The sequence below is a fragment of the Oncorhynchus mykiss genome, chromosome 13 (genome assembly GCF_057628025.1).
Source record: "Oncorhynchus mykiss isolate SJ-2025 chromosome 13, ASM5762802v1, whole genome shotgun sequence".
NCBI classification, from domain to species: domain Eukaryota; kingdom Metazoa; phylum Chordata; class Actinopteri; order Salmoniformes; family Salmonidae; genus Oncorhynchus; species Oncorhynchus mykiss.
This window is the reverse complement of record NC_143034.1, coordinates 71,720,243-71,747,404: the sequence shown is the minus strand read 5'-3', so window position 1 is coordinate 71,747,404 and position 27,162 is coordinate 71,720,243. Positions and strand designations below refer to the sequence as shown.

The following is a 27,162-nucleotide window of genomic DNA, read 5'->3' as shown; positions in this document are numbered from 1 at the left end:
CCCCCGAGCTGACAAGGTACAAATCTGTCGTTCTGCCCCTGAACAGGCACTTAACCCACTGTTCCTAGGCCAGTTAACCCACTGTTCCTAGACCAGTTAACCCACTGTTCCTAGACCAGTTAACCCACTGTTCCTAGACTAGTTAACCCACTGTTCCTAGGCCAGTTAACCCACTGTTCCTAGACCAGTTAACCCACTGTTCCTAGACCAGTTAACCCACTGTTCCTAGACCAGTTAACCCACTGTTCCTAGACCAGTTAACCCACTGTTCCTAGACCAGTTAACCCACTGTTCCTAGACCAGTTAACCCACTGTTCCTAGACCAGTTAACCCACTGTTCCTAGACCAGTTAACCCACTGTTCCTAGGCCAGTTAACCCACTGTTCCTAGACCAGTTAACCCACTGTTCCTAGACCAGTTAACCCACTGTTCCTAGACCAGTTAACCCACTGTTCCTAGACCAGTTAACCCACTGTTCCTAGACCAGTTAACCCACTGTTCCTAGGCCAGTTAACCCACTGTTCCTAGACCAGTTAACCCACTGTTCCTAGACCAGTTAACCCACTGTTCCTAGACCAGTTAACCCACTGTTCCTAGACCAGTTAACCCACTGTTCCTAGACCAGTTAACCCACTGTTCCTAGGCCAGTTAACCCACTGTTCCTAGGCCAGTTAACCCACTGTTCCTAGGCCAGTTAACCCACTGTTCCTAGGCCAGTTAACCCACTGTTCCTAGGCCAGTTAACCCACTGTTCCTAGGCCAGTTAACCCACTGTTCTTAGGCCGTCATTGAAAATAAGAATTTGTTCTTAACTGACTTGCCTGGTAAAATAAAAAAAACTTGCAGTCGGTGTTCCAATTCATCCCAAAGCATTTTGATGGAGTTGAGGTCAGGGCTCTGTGCAGGCCATTCAAGTTCCTCCACACCGATCTTTAAAACAAACTTTTCTGTCTGGACCTTGCTTTGTGAATGGGGGAATTGTCGTGCTGAAACAGGAAGGGCCTTCCCCAAACTGTTGCCACACAGTTGGAAGAACAAAATTGTCTAGAATGTCATTGTATGCTGTTGTATTAAGATTTCCGTTCACTGGAACTAAGGGGCCTAGCCCGAACCATGAAAAACAGCCCCAGACCATTATTCCTGCTCGACTAAATTTTACAGTTGGCACTATGCATTGGTGCAGGTAGCGTTCTCCAGGAATGCGCCAAACCCATATTAGTCCGTCGGACTGCCAGATGGTGAAGCTTGATTTATAACTCAGGAGAACACGTTTCCACTGCTCCAGAGTCCAATGGCGACAAGCTTTACATGACTCCAGCCGACGCTTGGCATTGCGCATGGTGATCTTAGGCTTGTGTGCGGCTGCTCGGCCATGGAGACCCATTTTAGTAAGCTCCCGACGAACAGTTATTGTGCTGACGTTGCTTCCAGAGGCAGTTTGGAACTCAGTAGTGAGTGTTGCAACCGTAAAGCACTCTGTTCTGTGAGCTTGTGTGGCCAGGGGATGAGTCGTTGTAGCTCCTAGATGTTTCCACTTCACAATAGCAGCACTTACAGTTGACTGGGGCAGCTCTAGCAGGGCAGAAATTTGATGAACTGACTTGTTGGAAAGGTGGCATCCTATGATGGTGCCACGTTGAAAGTCACTGAGATCATCAGTAAGGCCAGTCTATGGCCAATGTTTGTCTATGGAGATTGCATGGCTGTGTGCTCAATTGTATACACCTGTCAGCAACAGGTGTGGCTGAAATGGCAGAATCCATTAATTTGAAGGAGTGTCCACATACTTTTGTATATATAGTGTATTTGGTGGCTGTAATGCAATATAATATGGATGTAAACTGCCTTTAAACCTCAACGAAGAAGAATATTCACACCTCCAGTTGTATGATGACAACGCTTTGGTTGTTTTAGTTGTCAGTGGCAACAAAGAACCAGCATCATAACACGGGTTTCTGAGGGCATAACTGCATCACAACCTTTTGTTTCACAATGATGATATGATATAAATATTGATCTTTATTTGTTTATGTTCCTGCTGAAGATCTAATCCCTGGCTGGGATGTGTTCAATATGGGCACACTAAAGCAAAACATTTTGCAATGGAAAACTTCCATCTAGTTCAGGCATATCGACTTCCCTATTTCACATTCACATAAAAACATATTTTTCAACTACTGAACATGGCTATGGAACTGCAAACAGGCGTACAGACAAATGCATGGCCCCTTTTAAAACTATCAGCAATCCTCCCGTCATTTAAGAAGGCTCTGAATGGAACTGACTGTACAGGTGAAAGCCCCTTTGTTCACTTTTAAAGATGGAAATCTGCAGTAGAGGAAATAGTGCTACTGTCCACCCCACAGATGTTGTTGGGGAGTGTTGGGGAGTGTTGCGCATCATGGTATTGTTTTGGGGACATTACATATGTTGCTATTCTACCACTGGTGCAATGATGCCCAAGGGGAAAAATAACAGTGTTTGTTGTTTGCAGTAACTTCTTCGTTGTTGTAATATCCCAAACGGGCGTGGCAGTTTCATCAATAAGGATTCCAGCTTTAAGGAATAAGAACGGGTCTGAAATGTGTCAACCCAATCATAGTCTTGCACTACCAAGTCTCGTTTTCACTGGCTTTTGGAACAAATGTAAAACGGTATTTCTTGAGGGGAGGACAGCTCATAATAATGGCTGGAGTGGCGTATAATGGCTGGAATGGAGTGAATGGAATGGTATCTAGCTCATGTTTGATACCATTCCATTCACTCCATTTCAGCCATTATTATGAGCCGTCCTCCCTTCAGTAGCCTCCACTGGTATATACAGTACATAGAATCGGAGTTGTCAACTGTGATTAAGAGGTCATGGAGTGGGCAGGCCTTCCTCGGGAGGAAGAGCAGCTCTCTCCTCGCCTTGTCAAGACTGAGCTTGAAGTGGTAGGTAGGCCAGAAACGCAGCCGAGATACGTGTCACCACATGGGTGTCAGAGGGGAGGAAGGGGGAAAAAAAGAGTTGAGTGTCATCCACATAACAACGTTAAGACACCATGTGAGCATATGCAACAGAGTTAAAAAGGTGCCGTAAGCCAACTCCACAGCTAGCTTGAAATGTCGCCAACTCCACAGCTAGCTCGAAATGTCGCCAACTCCACAGCTAGCTTGAAATGACGGCAACTCCACAGCTAGCTTGAAATGTCACCAATGGACATATCAAATTAGATATTTGTTCTATAGTTCAATCGGTTCGTACGTTGTCAAGGAGGACGGTCACGTGTGTTTAGGAGCAGAGCATCACTATTTCTAGCCCAGTATGTTACAGGGACAGTGAAGGAAGCGATACTGTAGACAGCACACTGACAGCACACTTGCAGTGCCTTGGTGGAAGAGTTGGGCAACGCCTCACAGCAAGAACTGGCTAATCTGGTGCACTCCATGAGGAGGAGATCGCACTGCAGTACTTAGTGCAGCTGGTGGCCACATCAGATACTGACTGTTACTTTTGATTTTGACCCCCCCCCTCCCCCTTTGTTCAAGGACACATTATTCCGTTTGTTAGTCACATGTCTGTGGAACTTGTTCAGTTTATGTCTCAGATGTTGAATCTTGTTATGTTCATACAAATATTTACACATGTTCAGTTTGCTGGAAATATATGCAGTTGACAGTGAGAGGACATTTCTTTTTTTGTGCTGAGTTTACATGTATTCATCAAAAGGTGAACTGTGGTATACAAACAGAAATATACTATACCAAGCAAACGTTATACCTGGCTATTTTTTGTATATAATTCTGCCAAAGTCCTGTCAAAGTCCGTGAAGGACAATTAGAAAGAGTTGTGGAGAAAATGTATGCCCTTTCATCAGTTGAAATTTGAAACAAAAATACGAAATTAAATGGGCCGTATACAATGTATTAAATTGGTGCAATTCAAATGGTCATTGCTGGAAGGTATGCAGCTAATGTCAAAGTAACGTCAACATGTGCATGTTACAGTGGCGTCAGGGAAGAATATTAGCAAACCCTAGCCCATTTCCTAACCTCAACCTAATTCTCTTTACCTGGTTATTTAATTACCTAATCTGCTGTAAATTCTCCTAACATGCTACGAAAGATCACTTCGGACATTAGCTGCATCCCGTCTAGCCAAAAACAATACTAATTGTACTTCTTGTAGATCCCTCCATAGACAGCTCGTTGGTCAAATGTGATTGGTCCATATGAACACTACACTTCAGGAAGAAGGAAATCAATAGCCAATGGGCATTGGCACAACCGGCAGGAGCAATCTAAAGCCTTTCTATTAGAAATACGTAACGCCATAAAGGTATACGGACATGAGGAGTACTTGCGAAGCACTGTAAAGCTATTTCCATATGGAATATAAACTCGGAATACAAGTGTTTCTCCTATTGTTTTGGAGATCGGCTTTAGATGCACTGGTGTCGGAGAATGACGGAGGCTGGTGAGTGGTTATTTTAGGATAAGTTACGTACATGCATTCAATAATACTAGTATTCGTAGCCCAAAAAGCATTTTCCCCTCGCATGCAGGTCGTCAAATCCAGAATACAGTTTGACTGATGAGGGTCCTTGCAACATTGACATCTGGGACAAAGCTTCGTTATCACATCGCCAGTTTATCCAACAGTACGTACTGTAGTCTATTTCATGTGTTCAGCCTGGGTGTGTTTGTAGTCTCTGTAAATCATTACACTGTGTGTGTTCTGCACCCATACCTTGGAAACACCTCTTTTCTATCTAGTTTTGCACCAGTGTGTGTAACACCTCGTTTTATTCCCAGATATGCCTACTCCAAACCAGTCATCCTGAAAGGTTTCTCTGACAATACGGTACGTGTGAATCAAAAAAGCAATTACAAAAAATCAACTTGTCTCATAGTAAGGCCTATCAGTATAGCAATGGGCTCTGGTGAATGTCATTGTTTTGTTTTCAGAAATTCCAGTTCTTGTGCTCCAAGTCGAGCCTGTTGCAGCAGTATGGAGAGAGGATGGTGAGGCTCAGTACTGCCAACACCTACTCTTACAGGAAAGGTACACACACACACAATGTAGTCATCCTAGAAGGTATTCAGTGTTCTTTATTTGTAGTACCTTACTTTGCCTCTTCATTATCATTTAGTGGATGTCCGGTTTGAGGAGTTTGTGGACTTGCTGCTGAGGCCTCAGTCTATGGACACACTGGGCAGTGGTGAGTTTTCTGTCTGGAACACCTAATGGTCGTTGTACAGTACATGAGCTCAACAGACAAACCATGATCCGTAATATAATACAGCATGTTATGTGATCACGCTGAAAAGTCAAAGCATTAACAGAAGCAATGAAAAGTTCCCACAGCCAGACATCCTGTATCTCACCCGGTCTCTCTTTGACAGACACTCTGTATTTCTTTGGGGACAACAACTTCACGGAGTGGCACTCTCTGTTTGAGAACTACAAGGCACCACGCTACATGCTGCCTCACACCACGGGGGCCTACAGCTTCGGGATCGCAGGTCAGTGGATCTGTATGGCTGTTAGCACAGCTTCCCACGATTGTGTCCAGTTGGCTGGATGTCCTTTGAGTGGTGGACCATTCTTGATACACACCGGAAACTGTTGAGCGTGAAAAACCCAGCAGTGTTACAGCTCTTGACACAAACCGGCGCACCTGGCACCTACTACCATACCCCATTCAAAAGGCACTTAAATATCCTCTGAATGGCACACATACACAATCCACGTCTCGAGGCTTAAAAATCCTTCTTTAACCGGTCTCCTTCCCTTCATCTACACAGATTTGAAGTGGATTTACCAAGTGACGTCAATAAGGGATCATAGCTTTCACCTGGTCAGTTCGTCATGGAAAGAGCAGGTGTTCCTCATGTTTGTACACAGTGTATAATATTATTATTATTAATATATTGTGGATTACACTATACCAGGGATATCAGAATCATGTCGTACAGCTGCATATGGCGTTACCAATCAGTAGCAGGGACGACTTGTACCGGACAGAGAGTACGAAGCAAGAGGCTAAACTCTGATGCATTAACTGCCACCTGCAGCTGTCAGTTTGGCAGAGAGCTGAACAAACCTCCATGCACACTGATGTCCTCTTCTCACAGATGCATCTTAGTGTGTGTGATACATACAGCCAGTTACTGTGGTGACTGTAAACAACAGGCTGTCATCCTCTGTTGAAGCTTACCTCCTGTGCCTTTATCTACCCACCCAACCAGGCCCGGGAACCGGTGTACCCTTCCATTGGCATGGACCTGGCTACTCTGAGGTCATCTATGGCAGGAAGGTAAACAACACATTAACTGTCGCCTATCAAATCATGGTCCACCTTATGCTTCATCATTTCTCCCAAGAATATCTTAAAATCAAGTCAGATTTATTTAAAGTGCATTTCACATGAGTCATAACACACTTTACATCAATAAAACAACAATAGGGCCTTGAAGAAAGAGGAATAAATGGGGAAACGACAAACAAAATGAGCATGTTTCAAATACAGCTGTCCCAGCCTCCCTAATGACACCTGGTTACAGCTGTCCCAGCCTCCCTAATGACACCTGGTTACAGCTGTCCCAGCCTCCCTAATGACACCTGGTTACAGCTGTCCCAGCCTCCCTAATGTCACCTGGTTACAGCTGTCCCAGCCTCCCTAATGACATCTGGTTACAGCCTCCCTAATGACACCTGGTTACAGCTGTCCCAGCCTCCCTAATGACACCTGGTTACAGCTGTCCCTAATGACACCTGGTTACAGCTGTCCCTAATGACACCTGGTTACAGCTGTCCCTAATGACACCTGGTTACAGCTGTCCCTAATGACACCTGGTTACAGCTGTCCCTAATGACACCTGGTTACAGCTGTCCCTAATGACACCTGGTTACAGCTGTCCCTAATGACACCTGGTTACAGCTGTCCCTAATGACACCTGGTTACAGCTGTCCCTAATGACACCTGGTTACAGCTGTCCCTAATGACACCTGGTTACAGCTGTCCCTAATGACACCTGGTTACAGCTGTCCCTAATGACACCTGGTTACAGCTGTCCCAGCCTCCCTAATGACACCTGGTTACAGCTGTCCCAGCCTCCCTAATGACACCTGGTTACAGCCTCCCTAATGACACCTGGTTACAGCTGTCCCAGCCTCCCTAATGACACCTGGTTACAGCTGTCCCAGCCTCCCTAATGTCACCTGGTTACAGCTGTCCCAGCCTCCCTAATGACATCTGGTTACAGCCTCCCTAATGACACCTGGTTACAGCTGTCCCAGCCTCCCTAATGACACCTGGTTACAGCTGTCCCTAATGACACCTGGTTACAGCTGTCCCTAATGACACCTGGTTACAGCTGTCCCTAATGACACCTGGTTACAGCTGTCCCTAATGACACCTGGTTACAGCTGTCCCTAATGACACCTGGTTACAGCTGTCCCTAATGACACCTGGTTACAGCTGTCCCTAATGACACCTGGTTAAAGCTGTCCCTAATGACCTGGTTACAGCTGTCCCAGCCTCCCTAATGACACCTGGTTACAGCTGTCCCAGCCTCCCTAATGACACCTGGTTACAGCCTCCCTAATGACACCTGGTTACAGCTGTCCCAGCCTCCCTAATGACACCTGGTTACAGCTGTCCCAGCCTCCCTAATGACACCTGGTTACAGCTGTCCCAGCCTCCCTAATGACACCTGGTTACAGCTGTCCCAGCCTCCCTAATGACACCTGGTTACAGCTGTCCCAGCCTCCCTAATGACACCTGGTTACAGCCTCCCTAATGACACCTGGTTACAGCTGTCCCAGCCTCCCTAATGACACCTGGTTACAGCTGTCCCAGCCTCCCTAATGACACCTGGTTACAGCTGTCCCAGCCTCCCTAATGACACCTGGTTACAGCTGTCCCAGCCTCCCTAATGACACCTGGTTACAGCTGTCCCAGCCTCCCTAATGACACCTGGTTACAGCTGTCCCAGCCTCCCTAATGACACCTGGTTACAGCTGTCCCAGCCTCCCTAATGACACCTGGTTACAGCTGTCCCAGCCTCCCTAATGGCACCTGGTTACAGCTGTCCCAGCCTCCCTAATGACACCTGGTTACAGCTGTCCCAGCCTCCCTAATGACACCTGGTTACAGCTGTCCCAGCCTCCCTAATGACACCTGGTTACAGCTGTCCCAGCCTCCCTAATGACACCTGGTTACAGCTGTCCCAGCCTCCCTAATGACACCTGGTTACAGCCTCCCCAATGACACCTGGTTACAGCTGTCCCAGCCTCCCTAATGACACCTGGTTACAGCTGTCCCAGCCTCCCTAATGACACCTGGTTACAGCTGTCCCAGCCTCCCTAATGACATCTGGTTACAGCTGTCCCAGCCTCCCTAATGTCACCTGGTTACAGCTGTCCCAGCCTCCCTAATGACACCTGGTTACAGCTGTCCCGGCCTCCCTAATGACACCTGGTTACAGCTGTCCCAGCCTCCCTAATGACATCTGGTTACAGCTGTCCCAGCCTCCCTAATGACATCTGGTTACAGCTGTCCCAGCCTCCCTAATGACACCTGGTTACAGCTGTCCCAGCCTCCCTAATGACACCTGGTTACAGCCTCCCTAATGACACCTGGTTACAGCTGTCCCAGCCTCCCTAATGACACCTGGCCACAGCTGTCCCAGCCTCCCTAATGTCACCTGGTTACAGCTGTCCCAGCCTCCCCAATGACACCTGGTTACAGCTGTCCCAGCCTCCCTAATGACACCTGGTTACAGCTGTCCCAGCCTCCCTAATGACACCTGGTTACAGCTGTCCCAGCCTCCCTAATGACACCTGGTTACAGCTGTCCCAGCCTCCCTAATGACACCTGGTTACAGCTGTCCCAGCGTCCCTAATGACACCTGGTTACAGCTGTCCCAGCATCCCTAATGACACCTGGTTACAGCTGTCCCAGCCTCCCTAATGACACCAGGTTACAGCTGTCCCAGCCTCCCCAATGACACCAGGTTACAGCTGTCCCTAATGACACCTGGTTACAGCTGTCCCTAATGACACCTGGTTACAGCTGTCCCTAATGACACCTGGTTACAGCTGTCCCAGCCTCCCTAATGACACCTGGTTACAGCTGTCCCAGCCTCCCTAATGACACATGGTGACAGCTGTCCCAGCCTCCCTAATGACACATGGCTAAAGCTGTCCCAGCCTCCCTAATGACACCTGGTGACAGCTGTCCCAGCCTCCCTAATGACATCTGGTTACAGCCTCCCTAATGACACCTGGTTACAGCTGTCCCAGCCTCCCTAATGACACATGGTGACAGCTGTCCCAGCCTCCCTAATGACACATGGCTAAAGCTGTCCCAGCCTCCCTAATGACACCTGGTGACAGCTGTCCCAGCCTCCCTAATGACACATGGCTAAAGCTGTCCCAGCCTCCCTAATGACACCTGGTTAATGTTAACATTGGTCCAGCACCAGTAGGTAGGCTGGTGTAAGCCTGAATCCAGGGTCAACCTCAACATCTACACTACCTTGTTGTAATCGATGCTGTTAGCCTTAGCACATTACACTACCTTGTCATTGATGCTGTTAGCCTTAGCACGCTACATTACCTTGTCATTGATGCTGTTAGCCTTAGCACGCTACACTACCTTGTTGTAATTGATGCACGTCTGTTAAACACAACAGTATGAGATACATTTTCATTCTCCAACCACCACAGCGCTGGTTCCTGTACCCCCCGGACAAGGCGCCCCATTTCCACCCCAACTACACCACCCTGTCCTGGGTCAAAGACACATATCCTTACCTGCTTGAGGAGAAGCCCATAGAGTGCACCATCCGGCCAGGAGAGGTCAGAAAACTACCATTAAGGCTGTGTTCACAGCCCAATTCAGATCTCTCCTTCCTTCTACTAATTAATCTTTTGACCAATCAGATCAGCTCTTTTTACAATAATTGGTCAAAAGATCAGAATTGGTCTGCCTGTGCCAACGCAGCCATAATAGATTAGACTGTGGTTGAATATCGGAATACTTTAACTGTCACCCTTCCCTCCATCTACACAGGTCACTAACATCAGCTAAAATAATGTTGTATGCATTTTCTAACATAGAATGAGGATAACAATCAGAGGGGTCATAATTTGGAGGAATTTCCACCATGAAATGTTAAACACATTTATCAACCATGGGTCACTAACATGAGCTAAATGTACTTTTGGGGCATTTGAGGCCATATTTCTTTTTGAAATTTCAACTATGGAATATTTTAAACACTTAAAACAACCATGGGGTCACTACGTTTGAGGCAAACATGACTTTTGAGCCATTGTTTTCACTGAATTGGAATGATAGGCTGCATTCAGATTATTTCTTGCCTTACCAAGGCAAAGCAGGAAGATAATAATATCAAGTATTAATGACTTGTCACTGACTTTGTGTTGTTGCTGATAGGTGCTGTATTTCCCTGACCGCTGGTGGCACGCCACGCTCAATCTGGACACCAGTGTCTTCATATCCACCTTCCTGGGCTGACCCCTGACCCGTGACCAAAGCCCTGTTAGAATACTTTCAACATGCATCATTCCTTTTTCCCCTCTGAGGAAATCATAGATTTCTTGCACAGTTCTCAACCCCCCCCCCCCCCCCCCCCCCCCCCCCCTCAGATAGCACAGTTCACACACACACACACACACACAGTGGTTCCTGATTAGTGAGGGGGAGCAGGAAGGATGCACTTTTCAAAAGTATCATGTCAACTGAAATGGCACCACACCACTCCTGGCAACTGAAAACTGCCCAAAAAGTTATCAAAAGCTGTATTTCCGTTGTCGTCTTAACTACTATGTAGATCAGTGATCCATCTGTTCAGAGACAAAGAAACAAAGCGGTCAAAGACTATTGGAACGTCTACTGACCAATAGGAGATGAGTGTGGCTTGTTCTGACTGTATTCCCTGGAAGTCACACACTGGTTTTCCTGCCGTTTCCACTTCTGGGACTTTTCCCATCGGTTCCATGGTACCGGGCCAACTAGGTCAAATGCAGCTAATATATTTGACATTTATTTTGAAAGAAAATAAAGTACTTGAAAATAAGATGGACATTTGTATCTTGATTATCAATGTAAACACTGCAGCCTCTAAGTTGTAGCCTTTATTGGAACACTTGTAGACAACAGCACAACAGTGAAATAAAGAACATTCACAGTCCCAATGAGGCTCCAGAGAAACTGGACTGTACCCAAGTTCCCACCCCCCTCTTAGGAGGAATCGGGGCCTAGGGGGAGAGGAGTATGTCCACACCCCTATCCCACATAAACACACCCCTACATGTACACATAATATTGATACTCACGACTGACTAACACAACATAACTGTGCATCCTCATATCCAGCAGAGGGTAGGAATATACAGGTTCATTTCACATTCAATCCTTTTCAGTTGGTAAGTCAAACAGGGTCATATGATTTCTGAAATGAGAAGAGGAAACGATCTGTTTGCAGCAGGGTTGAGGGGTCGAATTGAAAATTACTTTTTTTTAAAAATCAGGATATTTTAATTTATGAATTTGCATTCTAAAATCGACACTTGAAAAATGTAATCGACCCCAACCATGCTTTGCAGCCATTGGACTAAGGCTCTAAGCATGGAATCATTAAAACAAAAGAGACCCCGAGCAGTAAGTTATACGGAGGAGAAGACAGCCCTTCTCAAAGCCAATCAGATGACTGACTTCCATATTCTACTTCAAACTCCACTTGAGGCACAAGACAGGACACCCACCACCTGCAAACATTCAGTGACATGTAAAACCAGAGAAAACACATTACAATTAAACACAGCCGTCAAAAACACACCTGTGACTCACACAATTTTAAACCAATCTTTTTAAAGAAGATGTGGAATTGGGTTTAATTGACTGGAATTTAAATAGAATTGACCCCAACCCTGACCCCTACTGCTACGCACTTCCCCATTCATTAACGCTCAGCTCTGTATGAGCCAGATGAGAGGCAACAAAATGGTGGAAACTCAGCTCGCCAAAATTAGAGACGTCCTTGGTCAAAAAACAACCCTTTTTACAAAGCCTTGAATGCTCTTCCCGGACCCTTCCATCATATTGATTACACATAGTGCTTCCCTGCACACTGCAAAACACTGAAGATGAGGGCTTGGGTTTCTCTCTATATTATACAACTGCTTATACAGTCTTTTCAGCCCTCCAAGAGGATATAGAGAAGTGCTGCATTGTGGTGGTAAGAGATCAGGTTGGGTTTAAAATTGGCCCATCACTCAAGAGCACTACATTGGACCATCTACAAGCCACTCAAGAGGACTACAATGGAGAGTGGCAAAAACATGGCGGTGCCTCAGACAGTCCTCTTCCCCGTAGAAAAGGAGATTTTAAAATAGAAGACAAGTTGTGGAGCATCACCACAAGTAGAGTACATTTAGCCCTGATTGGTCAATCGCTGCACTTGTAGACTCGAGGTCTAGGATGTGATTGGGTTTAGGAGTCTGCAATATGATTGGTTGTTCTGAGAGTAACGTTCAAGAGATTGGCCAAAGGTGTTGGGTACTATATTCTGATTGGGTCCTGTTGTTGGATGATGTGCTCTGATTCGGTGCAATGTTTGCTAGCGTGTCCTGATTGTTGGGTCTGACTAGTATGAGCAGCTGAGACACACAATAAAATAAATGGGGGGACAAGGATGGAAACAGAAAGAGATTGTTTAGATCAACATGAGATTTAATGGCAGTCCTAGTATCAGTCTGTGGTGTAGTCTCAGTCCTAGTGAAGGTATGTCAGTCTGTGGTGTAGTCTCAGTCCTAGTGAAGGTATGTCAGTCTGTGGTGTAGTCTCAGTCCTAGTGAAGGTATGTCAGTCTGTGGTGTAGTCTCAGTCCTAGTGAAGGTATGTCAGTCTGTGGTGTAGTCTCAGTCCTAGTGAAGGTATGTAAGTCTGTGGTGTAGTCTCAGTCCTAGTGAAGGTATGTCAGTCTGTGGTGTGGCCTCAGTCCTAGTGAAGGTATGTCAGTCTGTGGTGTAGTCTCAGTCCTAGTGAAGGTATGTCAGTCTGTGGTGTAGTCTCAGTCCTAGTGAAGGTATGTCAGTCTGTGGTGTAGTCTCAGTCCTAGTGAAGGTATGTCAGTCTGTGGTGTAGTCTCAGTCCTAGTGAAGGTATGTCAGTCTGTGGTGTAGTCTCAGTCCTAGTGAAGGTATGTCAGTCTGTGGTGTAGTCTCAGTCCTAGTGAAGGTATGTCAGTCTGTGGTGTAGTCTCAGTCCTAGTGAAGGTATGTCAGTCTGTGGTGTAGTCTCAGTCCTAGTGAAGGTATGTCAGTCTGTGGTGTAGTCTCAGTCCTAGTGAAGGTATGTCAGTCTGTGGTGTAGTCTCAGTCCTAGTGAAGGTATGTCAGTCTGTGGTGTAGTCTCAGTCCTAGTGAAGGTATGTCAGTCTGTGGTGTAGTCTCAGTCCTAGTGAAGGTATGTCAGTCTGTGGTGTAGTCTCAGTCCTAGTGAAGGTATGTCAGTCTGTGGTGTAGTCTCAGTCCTAGTGAAGGTATGTCAGTCTGTGGTGTAGTCTCAGTCCTAGTGAAGGTATGTCAGTCTGTGGTGTAGTCTCAGTCCTAGTGAAGGTATGTCAGTCTGTGGTGTAGTCTCAGTCCTAGTGAAGGTATGTCAGTCTGTGGTGTAGTCTCAGTCCTGGTGAAGGTATGTCAGTCTGTGGTGTAGTCTCAGTCCTGGTGAAGGTACGTCAGTCTGTGGTGTAGTCTCAGTCCTGGTGAAGGTATGTCAGTCTGTGGTGTAGTCTCAGTCCTAGTGAAGGTATGTCAGTCTGTGGTGTAGTCTCAGTCCTAGTGAAGGTATGTCAGTCTGTGGTGTAGTCTCAGTCCTAGTGAAGGTATGTCAGTCTGTGGTGTAGTCTCAGTCCTAGTGAAGGTATGTCAGTCTGTGGTGTGGTCTCAGTCCTAGTGAAGGTATGTAAGTCTGTGGTGTGGTCTCAGTCCTAGTGAAGGTATGTCAGTCTGTGGTGTGGCCTCAGCTTTAAAGTGCAGATCATACTTGTTTGGTTTGTTGTCGTCTTTTTATGTCTGGTTCTTCTTTTGGAATGATTCCAACTACCCCTTTCCCTCTCTCCCTCCCTCCTTCAGTAGTCCTCCACCCATCCATTCTCCATGATGAAAGCATCGATGACCTCTTTCATGGCCAGATTAGGAATCAGCTGGTCTTGAGTCAGAGGGCTGCGTGTCACCGGGTCAAAATGGCCCACTCGCTGCAAACATAAGAACAAAGACAGTTAGGATCCTATGGGAGACATAACACCCTTAATAGCAGGGCTGAAAGTACATTTCATTTCTTCCTGGTACAGAACCTCCTGACCAACAGAATGTATGAGCCTGATCAGAGAATTACACCCCTCTCGTCTTCTACGCTGCTGCTACTCTGTTACCATCTATGCATCGTCACTTTAATAACTACCTACATGTACATATTACCTCAATTACCTCGACACCGGTGCCCCCGCACATTGACTCTGTACCGGTACCCCCTGTATATAGCCCCACTATTCCATGTGTAACTCTGTGTTGTTGTCTGTTTACACTGCTATGCTTTATCTTGGCCAGGTCACAGTTGTAAATGAGAACATGTTCTCAACTAGCCTACCTGGTTAAATAAAGGTGAAACAAAAAATAAACAAAATAAAAAATTGTTATTTACTGCTGCTCTTCAATTATTTGTTATTCTTATCTCTTACTTTTTTGTGTGGTATTTTCTTAGAACTGCATTGTTTGTTAAGGCCTTGTAAGTAAGCATTTCACTGTAAGGTCTACATCTGTTGTTTTGGTGGATGTGACAAATGTGATTTGATTTGAATCCCTATTAATTCAATAGCATCTCTGTTGGCCTAGTCGTAAAGATGTGTCATTTAACATGTATGACCTTTTATTGTGGCATAAACACAAACAGTTATGATGTTTTCATCTGATTGTCAAGCCATCACTTGAAAAGGGCTGCTTTACTAATAGGCTACCAGCCTGCGTTCATCCACTCACAGTATATTTCAGTTCCAGCCTGCGTTCATCCACTCACAGTATATTTCAGTTCCAGCCTCCAAACAGTGGTGAATGGAAAGAAGCATCTGTGCCATAAAGCCGCAGAAAGTCTGATGACATTCTCTCTTTGTCATTAGGACAGAATGTATGTGTCCACTGCTGACCGTGCGTGTCTCGGTGTCGGCCACTCATCTCTACTTTGGCAAAATGTCTTCGTCCAACCACATCGCATTTTCATGTCTCATGTCTCTGACATGCTGTAATGATAGTGGTGTAATAGCATACAGTTCTTGACTTGTTTTAATTATTGTTGAGATAGGGTCATGTTTTACCGGAACAACATACCCCCACTATAGATTTTGCAGGGACACCGTACCGGACCATACCGCCTTACATTCACCCCTGCTTAATACTTAATAATACTACCACAAAAATGATGTGTAACTATTCTTTTACATGGGTTGTGGGAGGCAACATCCAGGTTGTTCCAGTTTAACATGTCTGTACGTAACAGAACGTCAGTTTGGCATAGAGGAACTACTTCACTGCCTACATCAATACCTGATCACTACTTTATCCGCTTGAATACAATACTAAATAGTAGCTAGCAAGATGGCAATCACTTAGGTTATTTTTAATGAGTGCATTTCGCAAGTGTCTAGTTTGCATCAACTACCTCCACTAAAACCATTGCAAAGGTTTTGCCTTCAAATTTTGGTTTCAAATCATGACGTTTTGGCATGTCTGCCTCGTGATTTGCTGGGAGAGTTGTCTGTCTGAAGAGGACCCACCCCAGAATTTTTTTCTCCACCTTATCAAGTATGCCGTAAGAGCCCATCTTTCAAACCTGACCCAGTCACTGCTGTTGCCTAGGGTCAGGTTTGATGAGGTCAGGTTTGATGAGGTCAGGTTTGATGAGGTCAGGGTCAGGTTTGATGAGGTCAGGTTTGATGAGGTCAGGGTCAGGTTTGATGAGGTTAAGGGTCAGGTTTGATGAGGTCAGGTTTGATGAGGTCAGGGTCAGGTTTGATGAGACTAATCCTTACCTGTAGGTGCTCCTCGATGTCTTTGCGGTCGTAAGTGATCCCACTGGGTGTAATGCAGGGCTCCCTCATCAACTCAAAGCTGATCTTTCCACACAGGTAGTCTGGGATCTCCCTCTTCTGTTAAACAAACATAGGTTATCACTAAATAGCCATGTTAGAACAGATGTATACTGTAGTAACATATTTTAGTGTCTTGTACATTCGGACCTGGTATTTGTTATTAATGAAGGGTTTGGGTTCAGATTGTTTAAGGGTTTAGGAATAGAGAGTTGTTTCTAGTATGGCCAGAGTGATAGCCATCAAACACAAACCATTGATTATGTATGGGCTAGTGATGAGTTCCAAACCCCTAACCCCTACTCCACAGCAGACTAGCCGCTCCTCTAAATCTGAGAGGATTGGACAGGTGGAAGCAATTTGGAATCATTTTCACCCAGCCAATCAGAAGACTAGATGAAACTTGTATTTACATCTCCCTTTTACTCTCCTCCTTCTCAAAAACCATTGGATGGGAAGGTTAGAGGGGAGGGACCTCTGACCTTCTCATCCAATAGGTGTTCAGACAGAGGTGAGGAAAGGGGAGAGGAAGAATCAAAGAAATGCAACAGAGATTTTCCCTCTGATCCTGTATCCAGCAGGAAGCAGTAGAGCACTCACCTTCCTCTTCTCATCCAGTTGAGAGAAGAGCTCCTCCATGTCTGACAGGTGCTTGTCCTGTAGAGAAATGTGACACCTAAATTAACATGACTTTATTCATCAATTGTACACAAGGTCCAACCAAAATCTTACTTCCGCTTTATCCCAACTCCTCCGAAAGACACACATACATGCAATAAGCTAGATTAAGACCAAACCCGATTTAAACAGGTTTAAAACATGTTCTGTTGCAGAGGCATCACGCCCATAGGGGACACAGGGGCACGTACCCATAGGGGACACAGAGGCATCGTGCCCATAGGGGACACAGGGTAACGTGCCCATAGGGGACACAGGGGCATCATGCCCATAGGGGACACAGGGGCATCATGCCCATAGGGGACACAGGGGCATCATGCCCATAGGGGACACAGGGGCATCATGCCCATAGGGGACACAGGGGCATCATGCCCATAGGGGACACAGGGGCATCATGCCCATAGGGGACACAGGGGCATCATGCCCATAGGGGACACAGGGGCATCATGCCCATAGGGGACACAGGGGCATCATGCCCATAGGGGACACAGGGGCACGTGCCCATAGGGGACACAGGGGCACGTGCCCATAGGGGACACAGGGGCATCATGCCCATAGGGGACACAGGGGCATCATGCCCATAGGGGACACAGGGGCATCATGCCCATAGGGGACACAGGGGCATCATGCCCATAGGGGACACAGGGGCATCATGCCCATAGGGGACACAGAGGCATCATGCCCATAGGGGACACAGGGGCACGTGCCCATAGGGGACACAGGGGCATCATGCCCATAGGGGACACAGAGGCATCATGCCCATAGGGGACACAGGGGCACATGCCCATAGGGGACACAGGGGCATCACGCCCATAGGGGACACAGGGGCATCACGCCCATAGGGGACACAGGGGCATCACGCCCATAGGGGACACAGGGGCATCACGCCCATAGGGGACACAGGGGCACGTGCCCATAGGGGAACGTGCCCATAGGGGACACAGAGGCATCACGCCCATAGGGGACACAGAGGCATCACGCCCATAGGGGACACAGAGGCATCACGCCCATAGGGGACACAGGGGCACGTGCCCATAGGGGACACAGGGGCACGTGCCCATAGGGGACACAGAGGCATCACGCCCATAGGGGACACAGAGGCATCACGCCCATAGGGGACACAGAGGCATCACGCCCATAGGGGACACAGAGGCATCACGCCCATAGGGGACACAGAGGCATCACGCCCATAGGGGACACAGAGGCATCACGCCCATAGGGGACACAGGGGCACGTGCCCATAGGGGACACAGAGGCATCACGCCCATAGGGGACACAGAGGCATCACGCCCATAGGGGACACAGAGGCATCACGCCCATAGGGGACACAGAGGCATCACGCCCATAGGGGACACAGAGGCATCACGCCCATAGGGGACACAGAGGCATCACGCCCATAGGGGACACAGGGGCACGTACCCATAGGGGACACAGAGGCATCACGCCCATAGGGGACACAGAGGCATCACGCCCATAGGGGACACAGGGGCAAGTGCCCATAGGGGACACAGAGGCATCACGCCCATAGGGGACACAGAGGCATCATGCCCATAGGAGACACAGAGGCATCATGCCCATAGGGGACACAGGGGCATCATGCCCATAGGGGACAAAGGGGCATCATGCCCATAGGGGACAAAGGGGCATCATGCCCATAGGAGACACAGAGGCATCACGCCCATAGGGGACACAGGGGCATCACGCCCATAGGGGACACAGAGGCACGTACCCATAGGGGACACAGAGGCATCACGCCCATAGGGGACACAGAGGCATCACGCCCATAGGGGACACAGAGGCATCACGCCCATAGGGGACACAGAGGCATCACGCCCATAGGAGACACAGGGGCATCACGCCCATAGGGGACACAGGGGCATCACGCCCATAGGAGACACAGGGGCATCACGCCCATAGGAGACACAGAGGCATCACGCCCATAGGGGACACAGGGGCATCACGCCCATAGGGGACACAGGGGCATCACGCCCATAGGGGACACAGGGGCATCACGCCCATAGGGGACACAGGGGCATCACGCCCATAGGGGACACAGGGGCATCACGCCCATAGGGGACACAGGGGCATCACGCCCATAGGGGACACAGGGGCATCACGCCCATAGGGGACACAGAGGCACGTGCCCATAGGGGACACAGAGGCACGTGCCCACTCAGATTTGTCCTGTAAAAAGTAAAAATAATTTTTATATATATATAGGGAGGGAAAAAAAAACAGATCTTGATTAGTAAGGTTGTGTTAACATGTCTTTGGTTTAGCCAATGAAAACCCTTTAGTTGTTTAACCATTTCTCGTAACCTAGGCTACGAGAGCATTCTAAACAGAATGTGGGTAAGTGCTTATTTTTCCTATTGTTATTTGTTTATACCCTGCGTCTTTGGACGTTAGCTGGATGTTCGTACACTTGGTTTAGGACTCACGTGTTTGGAGGGGAACTTAGTGAGGTCGTGTCGGCTTCTGCATTCCTCCGACTTGGCGTCTTGTTCCTCTCTGCTGTCATCCAGTTCCCTGAGGATAGGACCAAAGTCATCAGCCAACCAACCACTTCAGCCAACCAAGGCTTAACTTACTGCAATATAAATGGATAGGATGGATTGTAGGCCTATAAATGGATGGACTAACTGGTTTTACACACCAACCACAGTTGGTGAATTTTTAAACATTTTTTATTTTAAAAATATATTTTAAAAAAAACTTTCCCAGAGTGACGCCAAGCACACAGTTAATTAACAGTAATCTAGAGCATGGTGCTTGCAACATCAGGATAGTGGGTTTGATTCCCGGGACCACCGGGCATGAAAAGTATATGCCCGCATGGCTGCTTTGGTTGAAAGGGTCTGCCAAATGGCATATATTATGATTATATTAATGCCCCCTACTGTTAGAGACGTTCTACCAACAAGGCTGGGAGAATGCAGTGGTTTCCCACTGACTAATGGCAATTGATTGTTAAACAACACGTTTATGGTTGTTTCATTTCAACTTGAGTGTTGTGGAAAAACTAAATCAAACTAAATCAAAATGGCTATTCTCTGATTCACAAAGTCAATTCATGCTCTGTAAATCCCCCTCCCAAACCCTACAGTGTTCCCATCATGTGGCTGAAACAGATTCAGATGAGTCTCTATTATCCTACAAGAGGAGAACCTTAGCTCACACATTATATATACACACACACAACAGTGGAGGCTGCTGAGGGGAGGACGGGTCATAATAATAGCTGGAACGGTGTGATTTGAATGGCATCAAACATGCTGGATACCATTCCATTAGACTCCATTCCAGCCACTAGACTCCACTCCAGCCACTACTATGAGCCGTCCACTGATACACAACATATATAGAACACACAGCCGGAAACAAACTATAGGTGAGCACAGAATCAAAGAATCTCTCACCTCTCCTTCTCTGCCAGGATGAGTTTGGTGAGATAGGCATGCAGCTCGTTCTCCTGGTTAATGCGCTTCTCCTCGATGCTGTTCCAGCGCTTCTTCTTGGCTATCCGGAGGGCACTGGGAATGTCGTCACCAAAGTTCAACCGTTGCTCTTTCGCCAGGTTATATGCTGAGGGCCAAATGAAGGACAACTATTATTATTAATGGTGAAAATTAAGCTTTGCATTATAAATGAGCTGACTTAATCCAATGTCCTGTCAATACTTTTTTATTAGGACTTAGGCAAGTAACTTATAAATATATTTTGATGTGTGTATCTAGACTCCCGAATGGGAGTGTGTCCGGGATGGGTGCATCTTGATATTCTTCCTCTCCTCAATAGTCTTGTAGCTTCCTCTCCTCACCTCAATAGTCTTGTAGCTTCCTCTCCTCACCTCAATAGTCTAGTAGCTTCCTCTCCTCATCTCATTTTAATAGTCTAGTAGATTCCTCATCTCATTTTAATAGTCTAGTAGCTTCCTCATCTCATTTTAATAGTCTAGTAGCTTCCTCTCATCTCAATAGTCTAGTAGCTTCCTCATCTTAATAGTCTAGTAGCTTCCTCTCCTCATCTTAATAGTCTAGTAGCTTCCTCTCATCTCAATAGTCTAGTAGCTTCCTCTCATCTCAATAGTCTAGTAGCTTCCTCTCATCTCAATAGTCTAGTAGCTTCCTCTCATCTCAATAGTCTAGTAGCTTCCTCTCATCTCAATAGTCTAGTAGCTTCCTCATTTTAATAGTCTAGTAGCTTCCTCATCTTAATAGTCTAGTAGCTTCCTCATCTTAATAGTCTAGTAGCTTCCTCATCTTAATAGTCTAGTAGCTTCCTCATCTTAATAGTCTAGTAGCTTCCTCTCCTCATCTCAATAATCTAGTAGCTTCCTCTCCTCATCTCAATAGTCTAGTAGCTTCCTCTCCTCATCTCAATAGTCTAGTAGCTTCCTCTCCTCGTCTCAACAGTCTAGTAGCTTCCTCTCCTCATCTCAATAGTCTAGTAGCTTCCTCTCCTCGTCTCAACAGTCTAGTAGCTTCCTCTCCTCATCTCAATAGTCTAGTAGCTACCTCTTAATTTCCTCTCCTTAATCTACACCGATCTGAAATCCAAAGACTGGTTAACACTAGCTGGTAGATGTATATTGGGAATTTCTTTTGACACTTGTCCAGTTCTTTAAAATGAGTACAGATGAAGGAGAGAAGACATGAGGCCTATGGGACAGGGGGACTACGGGATAGGAGGCCTATTTCGACTAGTGAGATGCACCCTCTGTGTCTGGACCCTTGATTGCCACCTTGGTCCCCAGCCCACCTCTCTGCAGGTTGCCGATGGCTTCGTCGTAATTCTCCATCTCCAGGTGACACTGACCCAGGAAGAAGAGGGCCTTGACTGACTGGGGGTCCAGCTCCAGCGCCTGCTTGCAGTCGGCCAGGGCCTTGTCGTGTTGCTGCAGCTTCACGTGGCACAGTGCCCGGTTGGTGTAGTACACAGACACTGAGGGGTTTCGCTTCTGGGGACAAACACATGATTCACTATTTCTATCCCCCTTCCTCACACCCTTATCCCATTCCTAAGTATGCCACGCTTGCACACGCACACACACTCTTCGCTACAAGCGATAGCTGACTTTCTATGTCTCGGAGTGAGGTTACTCATCATGCAAAGTTACAATTTGGGACACTACCTCAGTTCCACCCACACACACTCCACACTCTCTCCCCTTCTCCCGAGGCCTTGTCCTTACGATGGCTTTGCTGTAGCAGGCGGCCGACTCCTGGTACTTGCGGCTGAGGAAGAGGCGGTTGCCCTGCTCCTTCCACTCCTGCGCTGAGACACTCTTCTCAGGGCTGCCCGCCATTTTGTCCGCCGGCCCCGCTGTGGCGGCGGCCTCTCCGCTCTGCTTCCCTATCCTGCTACCCGTGTCTCAGGCCGGGCTGCGGCTGGCTAGGGGGAGAATGCACAAGTTCCAAGACATCAATAGTATGGGTGAGGGAAGCAGATGGAGGAGTTTCATTTGAGGGGTGTTGCTGGTCTACTACTATAAATAGTGATCAAATCAAATCAAAGTTTATTTGTCACATGTGCCGAATACAACAGGTGTAGGTAGACCTTACAGCGAAATGCTTACTTATAGGCTCTAACCAATAGTGCGAAAAAAAGGTGTGTGTGTGTGTGTAGGTAAATAAAGAAATATAGACACCAGTTAGTCAGGGTTATTGAGGTAGTATGTACATGTAGGTATGGTTAAAGTGACTGTGCATATATGATGAGTAGCAGTAGCGTAAAAAGAGGGGTTGGCGGGTGGTGGGACACAATGCAGATAGCCCGGTTAGCCAATGAGCGAGAGCACTGGTTGGTCGGGCCAATTGAGGTAGTATGTACATGAACGTACTGTATAGTTAAAGTGACTATGCACATATGATCAACAGAGAGTAGCAGCAGCGTAAAAGAGGAGTTGCGGGGGGGCACACGATGCAAATAGTCCGGGTAACCATTTGGTTACCTGTTTAGGAGTTTTATGGCTTGGGGGTAAAATCTGTTGAGAAGCCTTTTTGTCCTAGACTTGGCACTCCGGTACCGCTTGCCATGCGGTAGTAGAGAGAACAGTCTATGACTGGGGTGGCTGGGGTCTTTGACCATTTTTAGGGCCTTCCTCTGACACCGCCTGGTGTAGAGGTCCTGGATGGCAGGCAGCTTTGCCCCAGTGATGCACTGGGCCGTATGCACTACCCTCTGTAGTGCCTTGCGGTCGGAGGCCGAGCAATTGCCATACCAGGCAGTGATGCAACCGGTCAGGATGTTCTCGATGTTGCAGCTGTAGAACCTTTTGAGGATCTCAGGACCCATGCCAAATCTTTTCAGTTTCCTGAGGGGGAATAGGCTTTGTCGTACTGTCTTCACAACTGTCTTGGAGTGTTTGGACCATTCTAGTTTGTTGTTGATGTGGACACCAAGGAACTTGAAGCTCTCAACCTGCTCCACTACAGCCCCGTCGATGAGAATGGGGACGTGCTCAGTGCTCCTTTTCCTGTAGTCCACAATCATCTCCTTAGTCTTGGTTACGTTGAGGGATAGGTTGTTATTCTGGCACCACCCGGCCAGGTCTCTGACCTCCTCCCTATAGGCTGTCTTGTCGTTGTCGGTGATCAGGCCTACCACTCTTGTCATCAGCAAACTTAAGGATGGTGTTGGAGTCGTGCCTGGCCATGCAGTCGTGGGTGATCAGGGAGTACAGGAGGAGGGGACTGAGCACGCACCCCTGGGCAGCTGCAGCGTGGCAGATGTGTTGCTACCTACCCTCACCGCCTGGGGGGCGGCCCGTCAGGAAGTCCATGATACAGTTGCAGAGGGAGGTGTTTAGTCTCAGATTCCTTAGCTTAATGATGAGCTTTGAGGGCACTATGGTGTTGAACGCTGAGCTGTAGTCAATGAACAGCATTCTCACATAGTTGTTCCTTTTGTCCAGGTGGGAAAGGACAGTGTGGAGTGCAATAGAGATTGCATCATCTGTGGATCTGTTTGGGCGGTATGCAAATTGGAGTGGGTCTAGGGTTTCTGGTAAATGGTGTTGATGTGAGCCATTACCAGCCTTTCAAAGCACTTGATGGCTATGGACGTGAGTGCTACGGGTCTGTAGTCATTTAGGGGTGTAGTCATTCAGGGGTGTTGCCAGTCTACTAGTACAAAAAGTGATTGAGGTGTGTTGCCGGTCTACTCTACTGTAAACAGTGATTGAGGGGTGTTGCCGGTCTACTCTACTGTAAACAGTGATTGAGGGGTGTTGCCGGTCTACTCTACTGTAAACAGTGATTGAGGGGTGTTGCCGGTCTACTCTACTGTAAACAGTGATTGAGGGGTGTTGCCGGTCTACTCTACTGTAAACAGTGATTGAGGGGTGTTGCCGGTCTACTCGACTGTAAACAGTGATTGAGGGGTGTTGCCAGTCTACTCTACTGTAAACAGTGATTGAGGGGTGTTGCCGGTCTACTACTACAAACAGTGACTGTAGCTAATTTGTAGTTAACTAGCACAATGTTTGGATAAAACAACAGGGGCTAGCTTGCTACATCGTTTGATTTGACAGTTGCACTGAAGTAAAGATACAGGAAAAATAGTCAACTCTGGCTAACTGGCAAGCTTCCAAATAGCTGCAAGCATAACGCTAGCTAGTCTGTTACCGTTTCGATGCCCTCCCCTCAGGTAACAAGCGGCCTCTCCGACTTCGCTCTCGTCCTGGTTATGGCCTCCTCCCACACAGCTCGTCTGTCTACCTCTTCCAACGCAGACAATTGAATATTTTTGGAATATAACGTTAGCTAGCTAGCGAACTGCCTAACTATAACGAAAAGCACAGGTATCCAAACATGTGTATAATCAATGTATATTATTTGACAGAGTAGTCTGTAGTATTATTTTAGGTGGGAGGACACGCTAGTGCGTAACCAGCTAACTAGCTAATGTTTTCATACATTTCTGGTAGTCATCGATGATGACGCATTTGTAAACGGAAGTGTTTTCAGTTAAACTTACGTCATCAAGTCGCGCCTCATTGTTTTGGAAAGCAAGCATGGCTGGTTCAGTAACTGGCGTAGCTGTGCCTAAACATTCTTTATCAAAACTACAATCTTTAAATGGACTTTTTGCCATTTATAAAAAGGAAGGACCTACGTCTGCTGATGTTTTAAACTCATTAAAAGAGAAACTCCTCAAAGAGGCCGGTGTGAAAGATCCTAATCCCAGAAAAAGGAAGAAGCAAGCTCTGAAAATGGGGCATGGCGGGACTCTGGACAGCGCAGCCTCTGGTGTGCTCGTTGTTGGGATTGGAAATGGAACAAAGATGCTTAGTACTATGCTTGCTGGTTCAAAGAAATACATGGCTGTTGGAGAGTTGGGGAAAGCAACAGACACCCTTGACGCCACAGGCAAGGTGGTTCATGAGAAGCTCTATGATCACATTACCAGGGAAGCCTTTGAGGAGAAGTTGAAGCAGTTCACTGGGGACATCATGCAGGTTCCTCCACTGTACTCTGCACTGAAGAAGGATGGCAAGCGTCTTTCTGTCCTGCTGAAGCAAGGCCACGAGGTGGAAGCCAAACCTGCACGGCCGGTCACAGTGTATAACCTGTCGCTGCAGGACTTCACCCCCCCCCTCTTCACTCTTGATGTTGAATGCGGTGGTGGATTTTATATCAGAAGCTTGGTGGACGACCTGGGAAAAGCGCTCTCGTCGTGTGCCCACGTGAGGAAGCTGATCCGGACCAAACAGGGTCAGTTTACCCTTGACGACCACACGCTGCAGGAGGAACACTGGACACTACAACACATCGTTCAGTCCATGCAGCCCTGTCCCGGGTCAGAGGTCACCAAGGAGGATGGCACAAAACCAAGCCCAAACCTGGGGGTTAAACGGGCCCTGAACGCCCAGGTGAAGGGGGATAAGAATGGCAAAGATGAAAAGGGGGAGTTATAACCCCCCCACAAAGTCACAATGTCCCCTCTATATGAGAGCTTAAGGCGGCGTTTTGGTTCTCTGCCCCTTCCCGGAGGTGTGCACTTGTTCACTCCCTCTCATGCATGTTAAAGCATTGGTTTGGTGCAAGCATGGCTGGTTGGAATTTCCAACATATTCCTCATGCCGGTCGATTCTTTGGCGGAAGCCAGTTGAACCAGTCCCTGCACTGTTACATGCATCATTTTTGTTGATGTGTGTATTACTAGAATATGATATCGTCATTGGAATTGACAGACAATTTAATGTTTTTTGTTTTGTTTATAGATTAATTAATTTAGCATTTTTAAATATTGGTTTTATTTTCATGAATTGTACTGTCTTATTTTGTCATGAATTTTGAGGTTGTTTTGAATACTGTTCCAATCAAAGATCTCTACACCATCTAGTGTTGGCACAAGATAAGACATGGAAGCAACTTGAAATGTAACTCCCATTCCTTTGTAATTGACAGCAGTGCATGCCAGAATGAATAAACAACAAAAAGTCTCCACATATTTTTGTTAATTTTTTTTGCAGATGTTTTGTTGTAAACACAGAGATGGTGTTTCTCGTATTTAGGTCATTATAACCTAGTCATGTTTGGTTTTCTTAGTATGTTCATTGGGCCCCCAAGAAGCCTTGCACATATGAAGTTGCTAGAGAGCACATTCAAATTCTCAATAAGACATTGGTTAAGTTCAATCCACTGTACATTTATTTGAGGAGACTACACTGAACAAAAATAAAAACAAAGTGCTGGTCCCATGTTTCATGAGCTGAAATAATAGACATTTTCCATATGCACAAAAAGCTTATTTCAGTCCAATCTTGTGCACACATTTGTTTACATCCCTGTTAGTCAGCATTTCTCCTTTGCCACGATAATCCATCCACCTGACAGGTGTGGCATATCAAGAAGCTGATTAAACTGCATTGTCATTACACAGGTGCACCTTGTGCTGGGGACACTAAAAGGCCACTAAAATGTGCAGTTTTGTCACAACACAATGCCACAGCTTAAGTTTTGAGGGAGTGTGCAATTGACATGCTGACTGTAGGAATGTCCACCAGAGCTGTCCACCAGAGAATATAATGTTCATTTCTCTACCATAAGCTGCTTCCAATGTCGATTTAGAGAATTTGGCAGTCTGTCCAACCGGCCTCACAACCGCAGACCACTTCTAACCACGCCAGACAAGGAACACCACATCCGGCTTCTTCACCTGAGGAATCATCTGAGACCAGCCACCCGGACAGCTAATGAAACTGGGTTTGCACAACTGAAGAATTTTTGCACAAACTGTCAGAAACCGTCTCAGGGAAGCTCATCTGCGTGCTTGTCTTCCTCACCAGGGTCATGACCTGACTAGTTTGACGTCGTGACC

The 27,162-nt window shown here is 46.9% G+C and overlaps 3 protein-coding genes across 3 annotated transcripts; 2 read left to right on the top strand and 1 right to left on the bottom strand.

Moving 5' to 3' along the window:
• The first annotated feature begins 4,223 nt into the window (after nucleotides 1-4,223).
• jmjd8 (jumonji domain containing 8) lies at nucleotides 4,224-11,094 on the top strand. Its single transcript, XM_036941892.2, has 9 exons — nucleotides 4,224-4,459; nucleotides 4,548-4,643; nucleotides 4,798-4,846; nucleotides 4,951-5,047; nucleotides 5,136-5,204; nucleotides 5,389-5,508; nucleotides 6,235-6,302; nucleotides 9,719-9,850; nucleotides 10,452-11,094. The coding sequence occupies exons 1-9, from the start codon at nucleotides 4,371-4,373 to the stop codon at nucleotides 10,530-10,532; spliced, it is 801 nt and encodes a 266-aa protein (XP_036797787.1). The 5' UTR covers nucleotides 4,224-4,370; the 3' UTR covers nucleotides 10,533-11,094.
• A 45-nt stretch (nucleotides 11,095-11,139) lies between these two features.
• On the bottom strand, nucleotides 11,140-24,804 carry LOC110487456 (E3 ubiquitin-protein ligase CHIP). The gene is made up of 8 exons (XM_036941889.2): nucleotides 24,465-24,804; nucleotides 22,031-22,230; nucleotides 21,598-21,796; nucleotides 20,256-20,421; nucleotides 19,278-19,365; nucleotides 16,759-16,815; nucleotides 16,102-16,218; nucleotides 11,140-14,274 (listed from the first exon to the last, which is right to left on the bottom strand). The coding sequence occupies exons 2-8, from the start codon at nucleotides 22,142-22,144 to the stop codon at nucleotides 14,149-14,151; spliced, it is 867 nt and encodes a 288-aa protein (XP_036797784.2). The 5' UTR covers nucleotides 22,145-22,230; nucleotides 24,465-24,804; the 3' UTR covers nucleotides 11,140-14,148.
• trub1 (TruB pseudouridine (psi) synthase family member 1) lies at nucleotides 24,775-26,290 on the top strand. The gene has a single exon (XM_036939258.2). It carries the CDS (start codon nucleotides 24,854-24,856, stop codon nucleotides 25,754-25,756), a length of 903 nt encoding a protein of 300 aa, XP_036795153.2. The 5' UTR covers nucleotides 24,775-24,853; the 3' UTR covers nucleotides 25,757-26,290.
• The last annotated feature ends 872 nt before the right edge of the window (nucleotides 26,291-27,162 follow it).

Coding starts and splice junctions, on each gene's coding strand:
- jmjd8 (XM_036941892.2), top strand. CDS start 4,371: ATGGAATATAAACTCGGAATACAAGTGTTTCTCCTATTGTTTTGGAGA. Junction 4,460..4,547: donor TCGGAGAATGACGGAGGCTG/GTGAGTGGTTAT, acceptor CCTCGCATGCAG/GTCGTCAAATCCAGAATACA. Junction 6,303..9,718: donor AGGTCATCTATGGCAGGAAG/GTAAACAACACA, acceptor CAACCACCACAG/CGCTGGTTCCTGTACCCCCC.
- LOC110487456 (XM_036941889.2), bottom strand. CDS start 22,144: ATGGCGGGCAGCCCTGAGAAGAGTGTCTCAGCGCAGGAGTGGAAGGAG. Junction 16,219..16,758: donor AACTGGATGAGAAGAGGAAG/GTGAGTGCTCTA, acceptor TTTGTTTAACAG/AAGAGGGAGATCCCAGACTA. Junction 14,275..16,101: donor ACATCGAGGAGCACCTACAG/GTAAGGATTAGT, acceptor TTATGTTTGCAG/CGAGTGGGCCATTTTGACCC.
- trub1 (XM_036939258.2), top strand. CDS start 24,854: ATGGCTGGTTCAGTAACTGGCGTAGCTGTGCCTAAACATTCTTTATCA.